The following is a 17,491-nucleotide window of genomic DNA, read 5'->3' on the forward strand; positions in this document are numbered from 1 at the left end:
CCTGCACAAACATCTCTAAGGTTTACAGAGAACGATCTGAAAACAGCAAAATCCAGGGAGCTGCTATTCTCGTTGATGCCATGTCTGGGGGAGAGCGTCCCAGTTTGCAGAAGAGCATCTCTGAACGCACATCAAACAGATGCTCTACAAGAGCAAAAGAGCACAGTGGACCCTACAAACAGCGAAAGTTTGGACAAGCTTAACAAAATAGAAATTTGGGGGAGAAAAAAAAGGTTTGAAAGGGAGAATTGTGTCTCTGGAACAGGAGATCCACATCATGGATCTACAGCTTACAAATATAGAGCTTCTGATGTGACGCTATCATGTCAAAAATGGATCAAAGTCTCGGAGGAATGATTCAAGCACACTGTGGAATCAAGGCATGAAGAATTAAAGAGACCTGAAGGCAAACAAGGGTCCAACCCTGTACCATAAAGGTGTACCTAATAAAGTGGCTAGTTGTGTATTTCGTTCAACATTTTTTAGCACAACAAAATAAATTTTTCATTTAAGTCAAGGTTTGAAATGATTTGCATTTCACGAGATCACATTGATTGTGTCAGTGTCATAAATACAATAAATTATAATAAATACATTTAAAACTATTTCTAGTAAGCTCACCTAAGGTCCTATTTACACTCGAAGAACTACATGCATTTGGCAGCAGGCTTTAAAGACACTTCAGGCAGCACAGCTAGAGTTTAAAAATGTAAACACGAGAGCAACCAGTTGTAGGTGTAAATGCAGTGAAGTCGCCAGCTAGCGGGAAACATGCTGGTAACGCTACGCTAGTTCAGCAACTAGTTTCTGTCTGTTTATACAGCTGAAGATTTCTCTTGTGCAGCTAGCAGTCTGTTTGAAGCCAGAGTGTTAATGGGGCCTCGACCACCAATAGCTGTCGCTCCTTTGTTTTGAAGGGAGGAGGGATTGAAGCATTGGGAAGTCAATTGGCTACCTCGGTGAGACAAAGTGTGAAGATTGCTGTGATTTTTCTGTCTATCTCTTTGGCCTGTGCCACACTCTCATGAGTCACATCTCCCACGCTTTTCCCAAACACGATCCGAACAACTTTACCTTGGATGCTCGGCTCCAAAAGCATCTCAAGCTCAAAAGTTTGAGAAACAGTCCCAGCAACCATTTGACAGATGCTGATGTGCTGCCACCCGTGTTTCAGTCACAAACCTGACGACTACAAAGGATTTTGATATTTTACTAAACAAGGTGGCGCTCACAGTCATGCATCAAACTGTTTGCTGGACAGTGAAGGCCAACTTAGTGTTTTTCATAGTTAGCATGATTTCACCCTGAGGTCTGGAGGTCTGTGTGCATGTTGTCACCCTAAAGCTTCCAGAAAGCTTTAGCTGATCTAAAACTGGTTTCCCAAGCATCCAAAGCATGAGCTCTGTTCCTCACCTGCATGTTGTTCTAGTTATACAAATAAGTCTTAGAGGCATTTTTTGTCCCTCATAGATAAACTTAATATCCCATCATTTCTAACCTTTAGTGGGATTGGTCTTTTTTAACATTTCCCTTGAGATACAGCTTACTCGTAGCTGGGTTTATTTGTGAGACGCAATCTTGTTGTTTAAATTTAAATTTAGAAGTCAATCAAAGTGAATACTAAAACATCACTAAATGCAAGTTTAACTAATTAACTTTAGTCCTTAGATACAATACGAATAGGGGTTTTTTGCCTAGCAACTAGTGCTAGCCTTTCTAACATTCATCCTGCTCCTCTATTCCTTATTGCCAACTCTTAATTACCACGTAGTCACAAAAACAATATATCTATGAGGTTTAGCACCTTTGCCTCTAAGAAGGATTTTGTGTAACTAATACAACGTGTTGTTCTCCTTTCTTTGTTCAGCGTGATATTCAGACCAGTCACGGTCTCATCCAACTGCGACGTTCCTGCTCAGTCAAATATCCCAGTAACAGCAACCTGACTGTTGTCATGATTTGTGTGTTTGTGGTGTGGAATCACACAATACATCATGAACTGCTCTTTCCCCTCTCACGTGGCCTTTTTTTTTAATTTGCAGGCATGGAGAAGACATGATAGTGACTCCATTTGCACAGGTTAGTTGCATATGCTTGTTGCTGGTCCTTTAAGAGCTTCCGTTGTTTGCTGTCATTGAATCAAAGCCAAACTCAGGATCGAGGGTGCCAGCACTGATATTATGACAGGCGGAAGCCGGCAACCTGTACGGCAACAGGCCAAACACAGCACAGGCTTTACAGTTTAACAGACATGGCATCAAAATGAATGTTTATACACGTATTACTTGAAACAGTTGTTTGAACTGTGTGAAGATCTGCTGATCAATGCATTAAGCCAGCAAGCAGCAAGTTACATGTAAGCAGTTCATAAAGAAACAGCCCACAGTGAAAGCATGGTGTAAACAGCTAAGCACTACACTATTCTCTGAACTCCTGAAAGCCCTGTTTTCACAGTGAATTTCATTAAAGCTACTATAGAGCCACTGATGATGTATTTAAAAAAATATTTGTTTACCGAAGTGTTTGTTATTTATGACAGACCGTCTGTCCCGTGAAGTGAGATGTGAAATATAATTGTTTCCATTCAAAGTAAATCCATCTAATTTGGGGCGTTGCGCTGTCCAGATGCTCTGCGTGGCTCCTTGCTCTTTGCTTACTCATCAGTTTGAGAAATAAGACATGGTTCATTTTTCACAGACAACACCCACACACATTCTCTTTGTGCTGAACAGCTTGTTCTTATGTGTGTGTGTGTGTGTGTGTGTGTGTGTGTGTGTGTGTGTGTGTGTGTGTGTGTGTGTGTGTGTGTGATCATCATCAGCGACCTACTAACATGATCTGTGTACATGTGATAATTCCAAACTAAAGTCCAATATTTACCCTATAAAAGTTTATCATCAGTAAACGTTAGATATGAGAGAGAGCAGTGCTTCAGCATGCTTCCTCTCTTACATCAGGCTTTTGGAAGTTAGCTGAGCTCAGATAGTACTATCAGCGACATGAAACCCTTGCATGCTGTGCCTGTAAAGTGTGATGTTTTTAAACCACTTAGCTTTTCTCTTCTTACTCAAAGTCCATTTTGCATTTTTATTTAAATGCTAAAAGTTCCTGATAGGGTCTTTAAAAAGGGTTAAAAGTTCCAAAACAAAAAAGTCACTATATTCACGGTAACAGGTAAAAAAGGTTCAACCATCTAAAAGAATGGTTCTTTATTTTGAACGAAAATTGGTTCACGTATTTTGTTTATTCATTTTTTTTAGGTTCTTGCCAGTCTACGAACGGTGAGAAGTAACTTTGCTGTTCTGACACATCTGCAAGATCGTGTGGGAAACAAGTAAGAGCACAAACACGATGTGGAGCGGATGACTAATTTGCTCTTTTGTTATTCTACCGACACATCATCTGTTTTGTGTTTCAGGCGGCCGTCAAGCAGCAACCAGCCGCCCATGTGTAATCCATGTCTCACAGGTCAGTGTTAATACCCCTGGGTGATGGGACACTGAGAGGTTCTAGTTCCTCTGTGACTAATGGTGCCTTTCTCATAGAAAATGAAAATGTTGTTGTCTTTTTAAATACATAGAAAAAGAATTAAGTGATTGTTGATTCAGGTAAATCTGAAAGATGCGCTTCTTACAGTTAAACGGATGCAAATATAACAGTGCTGGTAAATGAATGGTGAAGACATTAACAGTCAGGACAGGTGCAGCATGACAGGATCAAGTTTTCTCTTACCAAGATCAACAGCAGACCCATGCAACATGTTAAAGATGTGGATGTTTCCACAGCAGTCCCAGGTGTAAACTGCAACGTGTCTTTGTTTGACCTCTGACCTTTCAGAGGAGCCTTACCAGAAGCTGGCGATGGAGACCCTGGAGGAGCTGGACTGGTGTCTGGACCAGCTGGAGACCCTGCAGACGAGACACTCGGTCAGCGAGATGGCATCCAACAAGGTGAGGTGATTCAACTCAGCTGTGTCCATACCGATCATTAATGCTGTGAAGAAGTGCAGGTGGAAAACAAAAGCCTCTGATCTATGCCCATTTGTTTATGTATTTATGTATTTATTCAACTGAGTATCCAATCTGTGCTGTTTGACTGTCTGTTGGCAGTCTAGCATCCAGTTTTCAAGATATCATTTTTAAATTTTGTGTGATGGTAGATACCGATAACAGCTCCAGCTGAGATGATTTGGTGCAAATTGGGTCACACAAAAATATAAAAATCAATAAAAAACTAAATATTACTCGTTTTTTTCTGAAATACTAAGATAAGATAAGATAAGATAAGATAAGATAAGATAACCTTTATTAGTCCCACACGTGGGAAATTTGTTTTGTCACAGCAGGAAGTGGACAGTGCAAAAGTTATGACGCAAAAATTAGAATACAATAAGAATAAATACAGTACACAGCTGTACAGAATAGAATAAAATAATATACTATATACAGTAGAATAAAATAGAATAAAAATATACAATAAGATAAAAATAGAATACGAATGCTATATACAACTGAGTAAAAATACAACGATGCCAGAAAAGATTATTGCACTTAGTGTTATTGCACATGTGTGGATGTGTGTGTTTGTTCAGTTAAAGTCTTTGTTGTGGAGTCTGACAGCAGTGGGGAGGAAAGACCTGCGAAATCTCTCCGTCCCACACCGTGGGTGCCGCAGTCTCCCACTGAAGGAGCTGCTCAGTGCTGTCACAGTCTGCTGCATGGGGTGGGAGACGTTGTCCAACAGGGATGACAGCTTAGCCGCCATTCTCCTGTCACTCACCACCTCCACTGGGTCCAGAGGGCATCCTAGAACAGAGCTGGCCCTACATTGACTAAAATCTTTTAACTTTTTCTTTGTACTTTAGTTTGTAGAGAGAGTACACAGACTGGCTGTGACTGGGCTGTAATAAGGTAGATGGAGGGGGAAAAGTCAGTGTGTCCTAGGAGCTTTGCAATCTACTCTCATGCATCAACTACACACGAGATTTTCAGCTTTTTCATTGTAGTGCAAACTTGCTTTCACTGTTCACAAATTACCTTTGTACAGGAAGAAAATTAGATTTGAGGCGTGCGTAAATAACACTACTGTTCATGAATGGTGCCTCTCTCCACTCAGCGCACGTCCTTGCTGGCTCTTCCTGCTGTCTGGCTGCAAACCTCCTCCTTCCCTCACTCAGCCAATCATATCTCTTTCCTCCACTCAGCCCCTTAAGCTAGACTAACGTGATTGGTCGAAGAAGGGGGACCAGCATGCGGGGCAGGGGGGGCAGGGGATTCTCGCAGACTCTCCCTCACTCTAGCTCCTGCTCTCCCTCTTTATGTTTATCATTGACAGCGTGTGACAGTAGTTGAATGAGAGGCTGCAGTCACACCCTGATGGCAGAGCTCTTCTCCTGCCTCCTCTACCTCAGCTATACCCCACCCTATCCCTCCAGCACCACCCCCCCCCCTTCATCTTCAGGATTGCAGCTAGGAACTGTGGGAACTTTAATTTTTTAAATGGACTTTTTTTTCATGTCCAGACCATCTCTGCTGAGCATGGAGCAGAACTGAGTGGGGAAATTGCAGCCTATTACTAAGCAAGCAAACTTGGATTTTAGCCTCTACTAACATCAACATGCGTGAGCTGACATGCCTGCGTCGGCTCTCTGGGTTTATCTGTACTGGAGACTCAGACAGGTGAGCGATGGGGAGCCCTGCTGGCTTTCCTTGTTGACAATGGGATCTAGTGATCAGCAGTGCAGGCTTTGCAGTGGGATGAATGCTGAGTGAGCCCACCTGTCGGATCTGACTCAGGACAAGATCCACAAAGGGGCTGAACGTGAGTGTGTGTGTGTGTGTGTGTGTGTGTGTGTGTGTGTGTGTGGCACAGAAATGACAACAAAAAGGGCCAAAATAGCCATGCGTGTTAGAGGAAGCAGTTGTCATGATTGTCAAAAAACAAAACACGAAATCTTAAGAGGAATGATTCATAGGTGTAGAAATGGCTCGCATGTAAACAAGTGTGTGTGTGTGTGTGTGTGTGTGTGTGTGTGTGTGCGCACGCGTGCAGGAAGTACTGAAGCACAAAGGGGGAAGCCGTGATGAGAAGCTCCAGGAGAAATCAAACAGATGATAAACAGTTATGTAGGCTGATGCATGTGTTTGCGTTGGCCTGTATGTGTGCCACAAAATAGCCGTGCAGCCACTGCAGCATCACACTCTCACCCAGATCCCCTCCTTCCTCCCTCAGCCTCCACCTGCCGAGACTGTTACATAATCAGTGTGGAAACTACCGCCCATTACTGCCATTAAATTCAACAGCGAAACACTGAACTCTTTTAATTTATTAAAACTTCATGAAAATTTCACTTGTGTTTTTGTTTTCCTACAAACAGTGCACGTGTTTTTGTTTTTTGTTTTTTGTGCTTAGAGATATTATAGAGATATTGTAGCTTGTTTTGATTTTTGTATATATATATATATGTATATATATATGCATATACGGAGGTATATCAAAGGGTATTCATGGACTGTAGGCTGGGAGCATAATCCTATGAGTGCTGTACTGCTGGGGTTTCCCCACATTTTGTTTCACTCTTAATCGAAGGAAAAACAATGAAACATTTGATTTGGCTGTGAAGTTTTTGGGGCTTTAACAGTGAAAATGAATAAGGAAAATACAGATGTGGGTCGTGCCCATTAAGAACTTGCTAACTTTTCTCTACCAATGCAAACAGCTTACTGGACTGAATTATGGAAGTCTGAAAAAACGATGCGTACTGACAGTTTAACAAATGGAGGCCTCAGTAGCATGTGCGATCGTGGCTCAAGAGTTGGGAGTTCGCCTTGTAATCGGAAGGTTGCCGGTTCGAGCCCCGACTTGGACAGTCTCGGTCGTTGTGTCCTTGGGCAAGACACTTCACCCGTTGCCTACTGGTGGTGGTCAGAGGGCCCGGTGGCGCCAGTGTCCGGCAGCCTCGCCTCTGTCAGTGTGCCCCAGGGCGGCTGTGGCCACAATGTAGCTGCCATCACCAGTGTGTGAATGTGAATGTGTGAATGGGTGGATGACTGGATATGTAAAGCGCTTTGGGGTCCTTAGGGACTAGTAAAGCGCTATATAAATACAGGCCATTTACCATTTACCATGTGGAAGAACACTGCCACAACAGCCTGGCACTTCCTCCTCATGCTGGTCATCACCTTGGTCACACACTGCTGTTGGATGGCATCCCATTCTTCAACCAGCATTTCTCGCAAATGTGGTTGTGTTGGTCGCACAACCTGCATCTCTCTGCATTGAGATAACAAGCCTTATTTTTCAGTGAGGGAGATGCCGCCCCGCCCCATCACACTACCTCCACCAGAAGGTCCACCAGTCAGCACAGTGTTGTCCATGTCCTCTTAAAGCTTTGATCCTACAATCCAATAGTTGTAGGCAGAATCTGGACTCTTCACTGAACATAATGTACCTCCAAGTGTTCAGGTCCCAGTGCACATGTTGCCAATGCCAGCGTAATGGTGTAGTGTAATCTTCTTGGGACACCCACTTCATGGCCTGTCTCTGACATCCCAGACACCAGCTTGAAGTTGCCTTATGGCACGGGCCCTTTCCAGGTCAGTCAAACGTGGCACTTTTAGAGCAGACAGACACCACCTGACTACTGTAGCAGGGACCTTGCTCACAACTGCTGCTAATCAGGCACCCAATTGTTAGCATCTAGGCTACTGGAAGCTCAAAACAAGAGTCAAGAAGAGTTTTAATATTGTCAGAGAAGATTTGCCACATTTTTCATGGGCACAACTCACATACTGAACTATTCTGCTCGACCCACGAATGCATTTTCTTTACAAATGTGGCATCATTTCAGAGGAAACAGGCTCTCCAACAGTATAAGATTTATTCGCAGAAGCATTGTTGCAACAAAGAAGTAATCGACCAAACCCAGATTTCCTTCATTCATGTGCCAAGTTTAGTTCTTGGCACTTAAAAGAGGTTAAAAAAACAGAACCAAACCCAGTATAATAAAGTAGATACAAAGAGATTCAATCAGACCAATGTAGATACTCTGAGCAGGGTGAGGAACAAACACTTGTAAATTATCTAATAACAAAGAAAAAAATCTACAGTTTGCTTAGTAGTTAATTGAATCTATTGTAACAACGATCAAACCCCAAATTATTCAATATCTAACTCACAAAACTAAGATATATAAAGAACAAAGATAAATGACTCTAGCTATCTGCCCTATGGCGTCACAATACTTGGTTTGTTCCGATCAGCACCTCCTGTATTTAATAGCACCGCATGCTGGAGGAACAGCCCAGAGGCCTCAGCAGCCAAACAGACTTCTAAAAATGAGTCAAACCTATAAAAAATAATGATATGCATACACTACATATAAAACAATTTCAGTAAATGCAAATTAAATGAGTGTGGTGTATGAGATCACAGATTGTGTTTCCTCATTTAGGGTTATGTATATGAGCCATGTGTATCAGGTAACTCAAGGTAGCTCAAGTGTATTGTGTAAAGCGTGGATGCATGGAGGTTACCACCTTCATCACAGCACCTCGTCTTCTTCCCTCTATTTTGTTACACAAATAATGATTTGTTTTTTAGTTATGCGATCTTTCACCTGCCTCTTCACATTTCTCCCACGTTTTTGCAGTTACAAAAATCTAAGCAAATTAGTAATGTGCAATTTAAAAGCTAAAATGTGACATGCATCCATTAGGTTGTCTGTAGTAACATATTAGTCATTTTTTTCCGTTGACCTTTCATGCACTGTGGGTTTGTTTGTTTTTGTTTTTGTTTGTCCTTGGAAACCTTTTTGTTTACCGTTTTGTCTCCGTGTTTAGAACATGAAACAAATTTCATTCAAACGTTGGAAAGTGCTTCTGTGTTTGTTTTGTTTGGTCCTTCTGCTTGTTTGCACCCATATTTTGGTAACGTAGTTTGCTACACATTTCCTCTGTTGGTCTAAGAGTCAAATGAAGGGAAGGAGGCATGTTGTATTAGTGTTTATAGTTACAGAAAGGATTTTGAAATAAAATGCCTTGCTACACACATGCACACCCATATGCTTGGTGTGTGTTTGCAGACTAACCATGTGTTGTTTATGGTTTTGTCATGTCTACACAGTTTAAGAGGATGCTGAACCGCGAGCTGACACAGCTATCGGAAACAAGCCGCTCAGGGAATCAGGTGTCAGAGTACATCGCCAACACCTTCCTCGGTAAGTTAGAACTTTGAAATCTTGTGAATGCAACGACTGAAGAAGGATTTTCAAATTGATACCACAGGTGTATCTACTACGAGGCTGAGGGGAAACACTGCCAGTAAACTAATTTGCTTCTTTGCATCTCCTTTTTTTCTTTTTTGCTCTTCAACATATTTGAATGTTAGGAGGTCTTCTTGTATTTTGTTGGAGTGGATAAAAATGTGGTTTGAGGATGAATAGGGACAAAAAAAGAAGACAGAAAGAAGGGAAGGGAAGGAGAGGATGACTTTCCAAAGGAACAGGGAAAGGGAATTTTACTATATAGAAGAAGGGAGTCATTGTGAGGGAGAAAGGATGTGGGGGGGGGGTTTCTTGTACATGGAAATGAAAAGAGCGTGTTTCTGAAAGAAGGTGAGGACTGTGTTAACAGGACAGATGGAGAAGGTGAGGATTTTTCCTTTTTCTGAAAAAGAAGGAGGCGGGGCTGCAGACAGCATTCCCGGACACATTGTGTGGCGTTGTCACGGCAACAGGGTGCACATTATTCAACGGCGTGCCGTATGAATAGGAGGCTCAGTGTTCAACAGCCCTTCCGGCAGGATGGTCCGGCTGAACGAGGATGGCGCTGTCAGTCGGACGCCGTTTTGATATGAGTGCCTCTTCTTCAAGTCTGGCTGCGTTTGGAAATGAGCACCATGGTTTTGGGTGTGAGGAAGAGAAGGCACTGTGAGAGAGGTGAGAAAGGCCAGACAGCGCCTCGTGTGACGCTGCCACTCAGATCGCTGTGCATCCTTAGGTGCCGTGTGCTCGTATCTGGATTTCGTGCCTCTGTGCTAATGAAACACAATGAATGGAAAATACCGAAGAGGATGTGTGGACGTGAGGTAAAGCTGGCTGTCCGTGATGTCACAATGGTATCATTATTCCCTTGGTTTGTACCCCCCAAAAAATGGATGAGTCGTCTTCAACACAGCCATGTCTGCTGGGGCAGTACCTCTGAGTCAACAAATCATGTTGAGATGATGCTGATACCGTCAAAGGAAACCTTTTGGTGTTTTTGTGTTTTTGCCTCAAGGACTACGCTCTCTAATTTGGGTTGAAAAACAAAATCTTCTGCCTTTGATCTTAATCAAGTGTGCTTTGTCATCAAACTGCTGGGAAACAGATGGTTTTTAACCATCATCGTTACGTTTTTGCTGCTAGTGTTCTTCACCTGCTGCCGTAAAATCTGTTTTCATGGTGTTTTTGTGCAATACTTACATTAATTGTGTTTAGTTGGCCAGATCTCTCAGCAAGCACTGCAAAACCAGCAATGTTGTTGCTCCTTTTAGCCTTGTTTTATTATCTCAGCTACGAACAAATAGATTTCGGGTTTCTGATCAGGTGGTGTGAACTGAGTCTCATTGTCATTATAATGATAATGTGTCATTATACTGCTGATGAAGATGGGTTTACACATGTTTTCCATATGTTTAAGTTCCTTTGTGCAGGAATTCATGTGTTTAGGAAAATGTCAGGTTGCACAGTGACGGTTTCCTGAATTTTAGCTCTGTGCACCACTACAGTGGGTTTGAAATGAAGAAAATGATGCAACTGACATGCATACTTTAACCATTTAGGATTTGCCACTATTTTTATACAGTCTTTGTAAGTGGAAAACAATATCACAAATATAAATTAATTGCTTAAATTCATGGATATCACCAAAATGTGGATTTCTGCCTTTATGATTATTTACTGCAGGCTTTCTGTTTATTCAGTAGTCTTAGCTTAGTTTAGCTTAGTTTGTAACATACTTTACTTCTACATTGCTTTTACACTGATGAACCCTCAGTATTTTCTCTTGATAACTTGTCTATACAGTAGCCCTGGGAGTGGAGTGTTTTGCATCCTGCTGCACGCTGTGAAAAAGATCTTCTTTACCATGGACAGGATCCTTTGAAAATCCTCTGTAGTCTTTCATGGATGTCCAGGCTTTTCTTTTTTTTTTTCTCAGGTTTTCCATAAACTGTTGGTTGTTGAGGTGGACTTGTATTATCTATGTTAATAGCAGTTGTAGTAACAGCTACTGTTCACAATGTGTCAACTAAAGTCCTAGTAAGTCTATAAAGTACACCTAGTGGATGTGACTGCAGCAACAATTGAAGAATCACAAGTTCCAGCTGCAGTATTGAGAATTTGCGTGAGCTGTTGCAGTCACACTATCATCTAATACTTACAGAGTTAAGTGTTTCTAGTAGTGCAATGATTACTAAAATATTGACAGTATTAGTAGTAATTGTAGCAGTAGCTAAAAGTATGCAGACACATCATCATATACTTCCCACTGTCTAGGGCAGATCTACAATAGTTCTACAGTGATAGGAGGCCACAGCAAAAGCAAAATCATTGTGATTTTGTGCAATAAACTTGGAATGTCATCATCTCTGAAATGGTTGTTGCAAAAACAGGGACCAGGTCTGCAGCCACTTAGAGTCAGTTCCTGTCTTGAAAGTAACTTTGGGCTGTTAAGGCGGAGCATTGTGATCGAATGGCAATAAGATGGAGTCAGCCTCCTATGGGTTTGCTTAAAATGGGTCAAATTAGAAATTACATCCAATATGTAAAATGTTTGTGGCAATATGATTAACTATGACAAACTGGCAAAAAAAATTGCAAGTCAGTTGCAAATCCGTCCACCAATAGTGATGTAGTAGCTGCGCAGTAACACTAGCATTCAGCAGCCAAGCTTTTACTAGGAGTACAACCACTTTGCGATCAATTGAGTTCCCAATTCCAAAGAAGCGCATCACAAATGAGGTACGCTCATCGGTGCATGCTTACTCAGACTGATTGCACCGTGTCGGCTGCGTCTGTCTGCATGTTTAAATCCGAACGTACCTTTTTTAAGAACTTTGCCAATCTCTCTGCGAGTGATTGCAGTGAGGAGGTTGTCGTCCTGTTTTTAGGTTCATGAACAGCTGCTAACAGCAGTGTGTCTAAATGACAGTCAGACCCGCATTATGTGGAAACAGGGCTGCTTCATAGAAATGGCTACATTGTGGACAGTTTGGTGAGTCAGTTTAACAGATCTGAGAGAACTTGTGATTTTTTTGCGTTTGTCAGAGTAAAAAGCTTTGCAAAGATAAGAAAACCAGCGTGATTATCTCCCTCTAAATGTAAGGCAGGTAGAACTGAATAATCAAGTGGCTGTGTATTTTAAATTGGTTGAAGACACAAGTGGATGCAGTGAGCACTCTGTCACGGTTTTTCTAACACCTACAGATCTAATGGATCACATCTGGCCATAACATTACGTGTCTGTTCATGTTGCAGAGAAACAACATGACGTGGAAATCCTTTCTCCTCCTCCGAAGGAGAAGGAGAAGAAAAAGAGGCCGATGTCACAGATCAGCGGTGTGAAAAAGGTCACACAAAGCCCGGGTTTGGCGCCTGCCTCCATCCCTCGCTTTGGAGTCAACACACCACACGAGAACCTGCTAGCCAAGGTGGGTTCGCGCATACGCTGCAAAGACAGAAAGACACAAACACACCTACAAATGCGCTGTGTCATTACATGCTCTCTTTTATTTCTGCAGCAATTTGAGGATATCGATCGTTGGGGTATGGATATATTCAAAGTAGCAGAATATTCTGGAAACCGTCCTCTGACAGTGACCATGTACACCATTTTCCAGGTAGAAATCTGTTCGCTCCACCAAAGACCAGAATCGACCCAATTTGTGTCTCATGTTTATCTTGAATGCTCCTCATCAATGTGACAGGAGCGAGACCTTCTGAAAACCTTCGATATCCCAGTTGACACCTTCATCACCTTCATGATGACCTTAGAGGACCACTACCATGCAGACATAGCTTATCACAACAGCATCCACGCAGCTGATGTGGTGCAGTCCACCCACGTCCTCCTCTCCACCCCAGCTTTAGAGGTGAGCAAATAAGGCATTATCTAACCCTACCAGCTCCAGGGCTCTGATCTCTCAGTGGACCGAGCAAAGCTCCACCTACTTTTTCTTCTGAATAAATTAATTTTCTCTTCCTCGTTCACCTCAGGTGGTTTTCACAGACCTGGAGATCATCGCCGCTCTGTTTGCCAGTGCTATCCACGATGTTGACCACCCAGGAGTCACCAACCAGTTCCTCATAAACACCAGTAGGCTTCTGTCTTTCTATTTAAACAGCACACAGCTTGGGGTAAATAAGGACAGTTTAAAAGTTGACTGTTAAGAAACTGTAGCTAAAAGCTTAGGATTAAAGCCGCCTTTCAAAGAGGTATTCCACCAAAATGTCACTAAGGATCAAAAGGTGGCATTTTTGTATCAAATACCAGATATGAACACTATTTTCTAAGTATAGTGAGAAAATAGGGTCAAGAAGATACAGTAGTACATATATCAGATCGGAACGCCATATTCCCCGAGACCTCAGGATGATATATCAAATGGTGGAGGCAGACTGATCTGAGTTAACTCACAGACCCGAAACAAAATGCATACCTCTGTGTCACTATTCCACTTTCTCATACAAATACACGCCACAGGTTTTCTATTGATTTTTATTGATTTCTGTTATTTTTGTTCCTTTAACCCTTTGATGCATGAATTATGACAACCTCAATCAGTATTTTTATTCATCTTTAGACATGAAAAAAAGATTTTTGAACTTCATTTTTTTTAAAACATGTACTGTTCAAAGAGTTTTTTTTACATGTCCACTTAGGTGGACAACATCAGAATCAGAATCAGAATACTTTATTGATCCCTGGGGGAAATTATTTTTTGTTACAGTGCTCCATTATAAACCAACATAAACCAACATTAAGACAAGACAGACAATACGCTAACTAAGAATAGTACAATATATACATATATATACATACATAAGTCACTCATAAATAAATAGCTGGAAAAGAAACATGTGTAGTTGTAGCAGTAACCAGTGTGTTAAGTGGATGCGTTGTACAGGGAGATAACCACAGGCAGGAAAGATTTCCTGTGTCGTTCAGTGGTGCTTTTCGGTAATCTCAGTCTCTCACTGAACGTGCTCCTGTGACTGACCAGCATGTCATGGAGTGGGTGGGAGGTGTTATCCAACATTGTCTTTATCTTGGACAGCATCCGCCTCTCCGACACCACCTTGAGGGAGTCCAGCTCCATCCCCACAACATTACTGGGCTTACGGATTAGTTTATTAAGTCTGTTGGCATCTGCGATCCTCAGCCTGCTCCCCCAGCATGCAACAGCATAGAGGATCGCACTGGCCACAACAGACTCATAGAAAATCCCGAGCATTTTCTGGCAGATGTTGAAGGACCTCAGTCGCCTCAAAAAATAGAGACGACTCTGGCCCTTCATAAGTCATACGTTTTGACTTATGAATTTGGTATGGAGTGACACATCAGTGTCTACTGTAGTGGTTTATGTGCAAGTGTACCATCAACACTGACACAAATACAAGAACACAGCCTTTGACTAGCTGTCCACTGTAGTGACCACTATGCATTAAAGGGTTATTTCCTTTATTTTAATATGTCTATTTTAATCTATATGGATCTCTGTAATCTGCACATTTATTTTAGCAGCTTTGTTCAGTCGTTATCATTAATAATAGTTTAGATGCAGCTCAGAAATGTAAAAACAAGAGTCTGAATTGACGATGTAAATACATTAAAGTTGAAAATTAGCTAAAAAAAAAAAGAAAAAAAGACGTACAGATTAAAATCAATAATAATTACAGCCAAAATATTTTAACATGTTTCCTTAACTTTTCCAGTCTTTAAAATACATAGTAATACATAGAAATGATGCCAGGTCAGGTTCTTTATTATATTTGCACACTGTGGCACATGATTTAATTCCCAGTGGGTTGCTGTGAGCTCCGATTTACATCAAGCTAAATAAAGTAGAATTATCTTCAAGGTGTTCTGTTTTTTGTTTTTATGGATTTCTACCTCCGTTTCTCCAGGTTCAGAGCTGGCGCTGATGTATAATGACGCGTCAGTTTTGGAAAACCACCATCTCGCTGTGGGCTTCAAACTGCTGCAGGAGGAAAACTGTGACATCTTCCAGAACCTCAGCAAGAAACAGAGAGACTCTCTCCGCAAGATGGTGATTGACATGGTGAGAGCGCTGCCCTTTTTATGCGATTTATATTATAACATTAGTTATACTGTCCCTTTGAAATGTGATCGTTTCAGTTCAGTTTTTTGTTTGTCTTGTGAATGCTTGCTGACACACTGAAAAGTCTTGTTGGTAATATATTTTTCCTGAGAACAAAATTGCAGCTTCCTTTTTTTCGCATCTACAACTGGACGGAACAAAGAAAACCAGAAGGTTGTGAGCTGAACTCAGAAACATAATTTTTGCTGTCGCACATCACATTGACATAATGCAATCCGTAGCCGCTCACCCTAACCCCCACAAACATAGTAACATTCAAATTTCTGGTCCCCACAAAGATATGTAAACATGGTACACACACACACACACACACACACAGAGATCAGGTGTTGCTCAGGACTGCTGCAGTGAATCTGATAGATGATAAAACAGCCTGTGTGCATTTGCTTTGTCAGCATTACATTTTGTAACCCAGGCACTGTAAGACAACACTTCACTTCCTGCATCTATCCTTCCTTTTCCTTGTAATCACAAGGAAGTCATCTTTAGGTTGAGCATGAGACCTTTACAATTGTAATGCATTGTGTGTATTTGTGTGGTTGCTGTCCTCTGTAGGTGCTGGCCACAGATATGTCCAAACACATGAACTTTTTGGCAGACATGAAGACAATGGTGGAGACCAAGAAAGTCACAAGTTTGGGAGTCCTTCTACTAGACAATTACTCTGACCGTATCCAGGTTAGAGCAACTCCTGCTGGCATAACACTTTAATAGTATATGTTTAAAAATAATTATTATACGTTGTATTTTTTCAATTATATACATGTGCAAACCATTTGTCCATTCAGTGCAATGAGCAGAAGAGAGTTGTTTCTGTACATTTCACCATTAGGTCTTTAATAAAAAGGATTTTGGTACTAAAATTGCTCAATGTGACAGATGAAAACTATGCAGTGGCTCGAAGACACTGGTGTCAGCGTGTTTCCATTTTGACCTGTGCACAGCTGTACAGCGTGCACTTAAACCAGGCAGTCTGTGTGAAGGTGCTGCCATCTACTGGACAGATTAGTCATAACATCTGTACAGTTTTGCTGAGTATTGAGGTTCTGATGGAAGTAAAAGGTTTTGATCATAGTAATAAAGAATAAAGTTGGGTATTTAACCTCTCAGTACAATGAAAATCTGTATTGTTTTGTTCTGTGTTCATCTTGTTTCTAAGTAATAAATTGTGTAATTTCTTTAAAAAAAAAAAAAAAAGAGGTAATAAATACCCCACCTCCTTGACAGCACTTACAAAATGCAGTTTGTTTGAATAAACAGTAGTTTTTACTGTCAGCAGTGACTGCTGCTCTGAATGGACAGATTTAACACCCCCCAAAAAAAAATGACAGTAACATTAACTAACTTTCTTAGCTTTATGAGTGACTGTTGCCAAAGCTCAAAATGTTTTTCAAACTGAATTTTTTTCTGGATTATTTTTACAGTTGAGATTGCATTGCATCTCTAACATTGCCCAGCATGACACGCCACATCTGACTGCGTTTTTCTCTTCCAGGTTCTGCAGAACATGGTCCATTGTGCAGATTTGAGCAATCCAACCAAACCGCTGGAGCTTTACCGCCAGTGGACGGACCGCATCATGAAGGAGCGTTTCACCCAGGGAGACAGGGAGCGGGATAGAGGCATGGAGATCAGCCCCATGTGTGACAAACACAACGCCTCCATAGAAAAGAGTCAGGTGCTGACAGATGGCAAAGTTAACAGATGTTTTAGTCTCATAATAACCTGTCTACATAATGCTTCCATACATAATTGCAATACAATAAGCAATGAGCTAATATATACGCCTTCATAGGTTGAATCTAAAAGTACAGTGCTGTGCATATCTTTAGCCACCCCTCATTTCCTTGTGTTATGTTTCCAAGGAGGCAAACTTTATTATAATACTTTTAAAGTGCTCTTGAGCAAAAGTTCTCCAGGATTTCTGAAAGTCTTTCAAAATTTTTCTTTAGACATTTGGATGCTTTTTCACTCACTTTCAGTTCAGGCCCTGAACCTGACCTTTTCAAATGGATGTGCTGTGCAATGCATCTGGCTCTAGAGCTGATGCAGTGGAAGAGTGGCTGTCAAGAAGCCATTCTTAAGGAAGGGAAACACAGAGAACAGCTGA

General features: G+C 41.4%; 1 protein-coding gene across 4 annotated transcripts in view; it reads left to right on the forward strand.

The window, feature by feature from the left end:
* The window catches only part of LOC146617886 (3',5'-cyclic-AMP phosphodiesterase 4C-like), a 48,511-nt gene that overhangs the window by 25,439 nt on the left and 5,581 nt on the right, over positions 1-17,491 (forward strand). For 2 of the 4 annotated variants that reach the window (XM_085372637.1, XM_085372639.1), the window contains exons 3-15: positions 918-959; positions 2,043-2,079; positions 3,261-3,334; positions 3,419-3,468; positions 3,838-3,950; positions 9,124-9,217; positions 12,518-12,690; positions 12,781-12,879; positions 12,967-13,131; positions 13,256-13,355; positions 15,167-15,321; positions 15,937-16,059; positions 16,877-17,059. In XM_085372637.1, the coding sequence (XP_085228763.1) occupies positions 918-959; positions 2,043-2,079; positions 3,261-3,334; positions 3,419-3,468; positions 3,838-3,950; positions 9,124-9,217; positions 12,518-12,690; positions 12,781-12,879; positions 12,967-13,131; positions 13,256-13,355; positions 15,167-15,321; positions 15,937-16,059; positions 16,877-17,059 (1,408 nt within the window). Of the gene's footprint in view, positions 1-917; positions 960-2,042; positions 2,080-3,260; positions 3,335-3,418; positions 3,469-3,837; positions 3,951-9,123; positions 9,218-12,517; positions 12,880-12,966; positions 13,132-13,255; positions 13,356-15,166; positions 15,322-15,936; positions 16,060-16,876; positions 17,060-17,491 lie in introns of all 4 variants that reach the window. The other 2 variants (XM_085372636.1, XM_085372638.1) reach the window with 2 other exon arrangements.

Source organism: Diplotaxodon limnothrissa, linkage group LG15, assembly GCF_057381915.1.
Source record: "Diplotaxodon limnothrissa isolate DT_005_m linkage group LG15, D_limnothrissa_male_GT1.1, whole genome shotgun sequence".
NCBI classification, from domain to species: Eukaryota; Metazoa; Chordata; class Actinopteri; order Cichliformes; family Cichlidae; genus Diplotaxodon; species Diplotaxodon limnothrissa.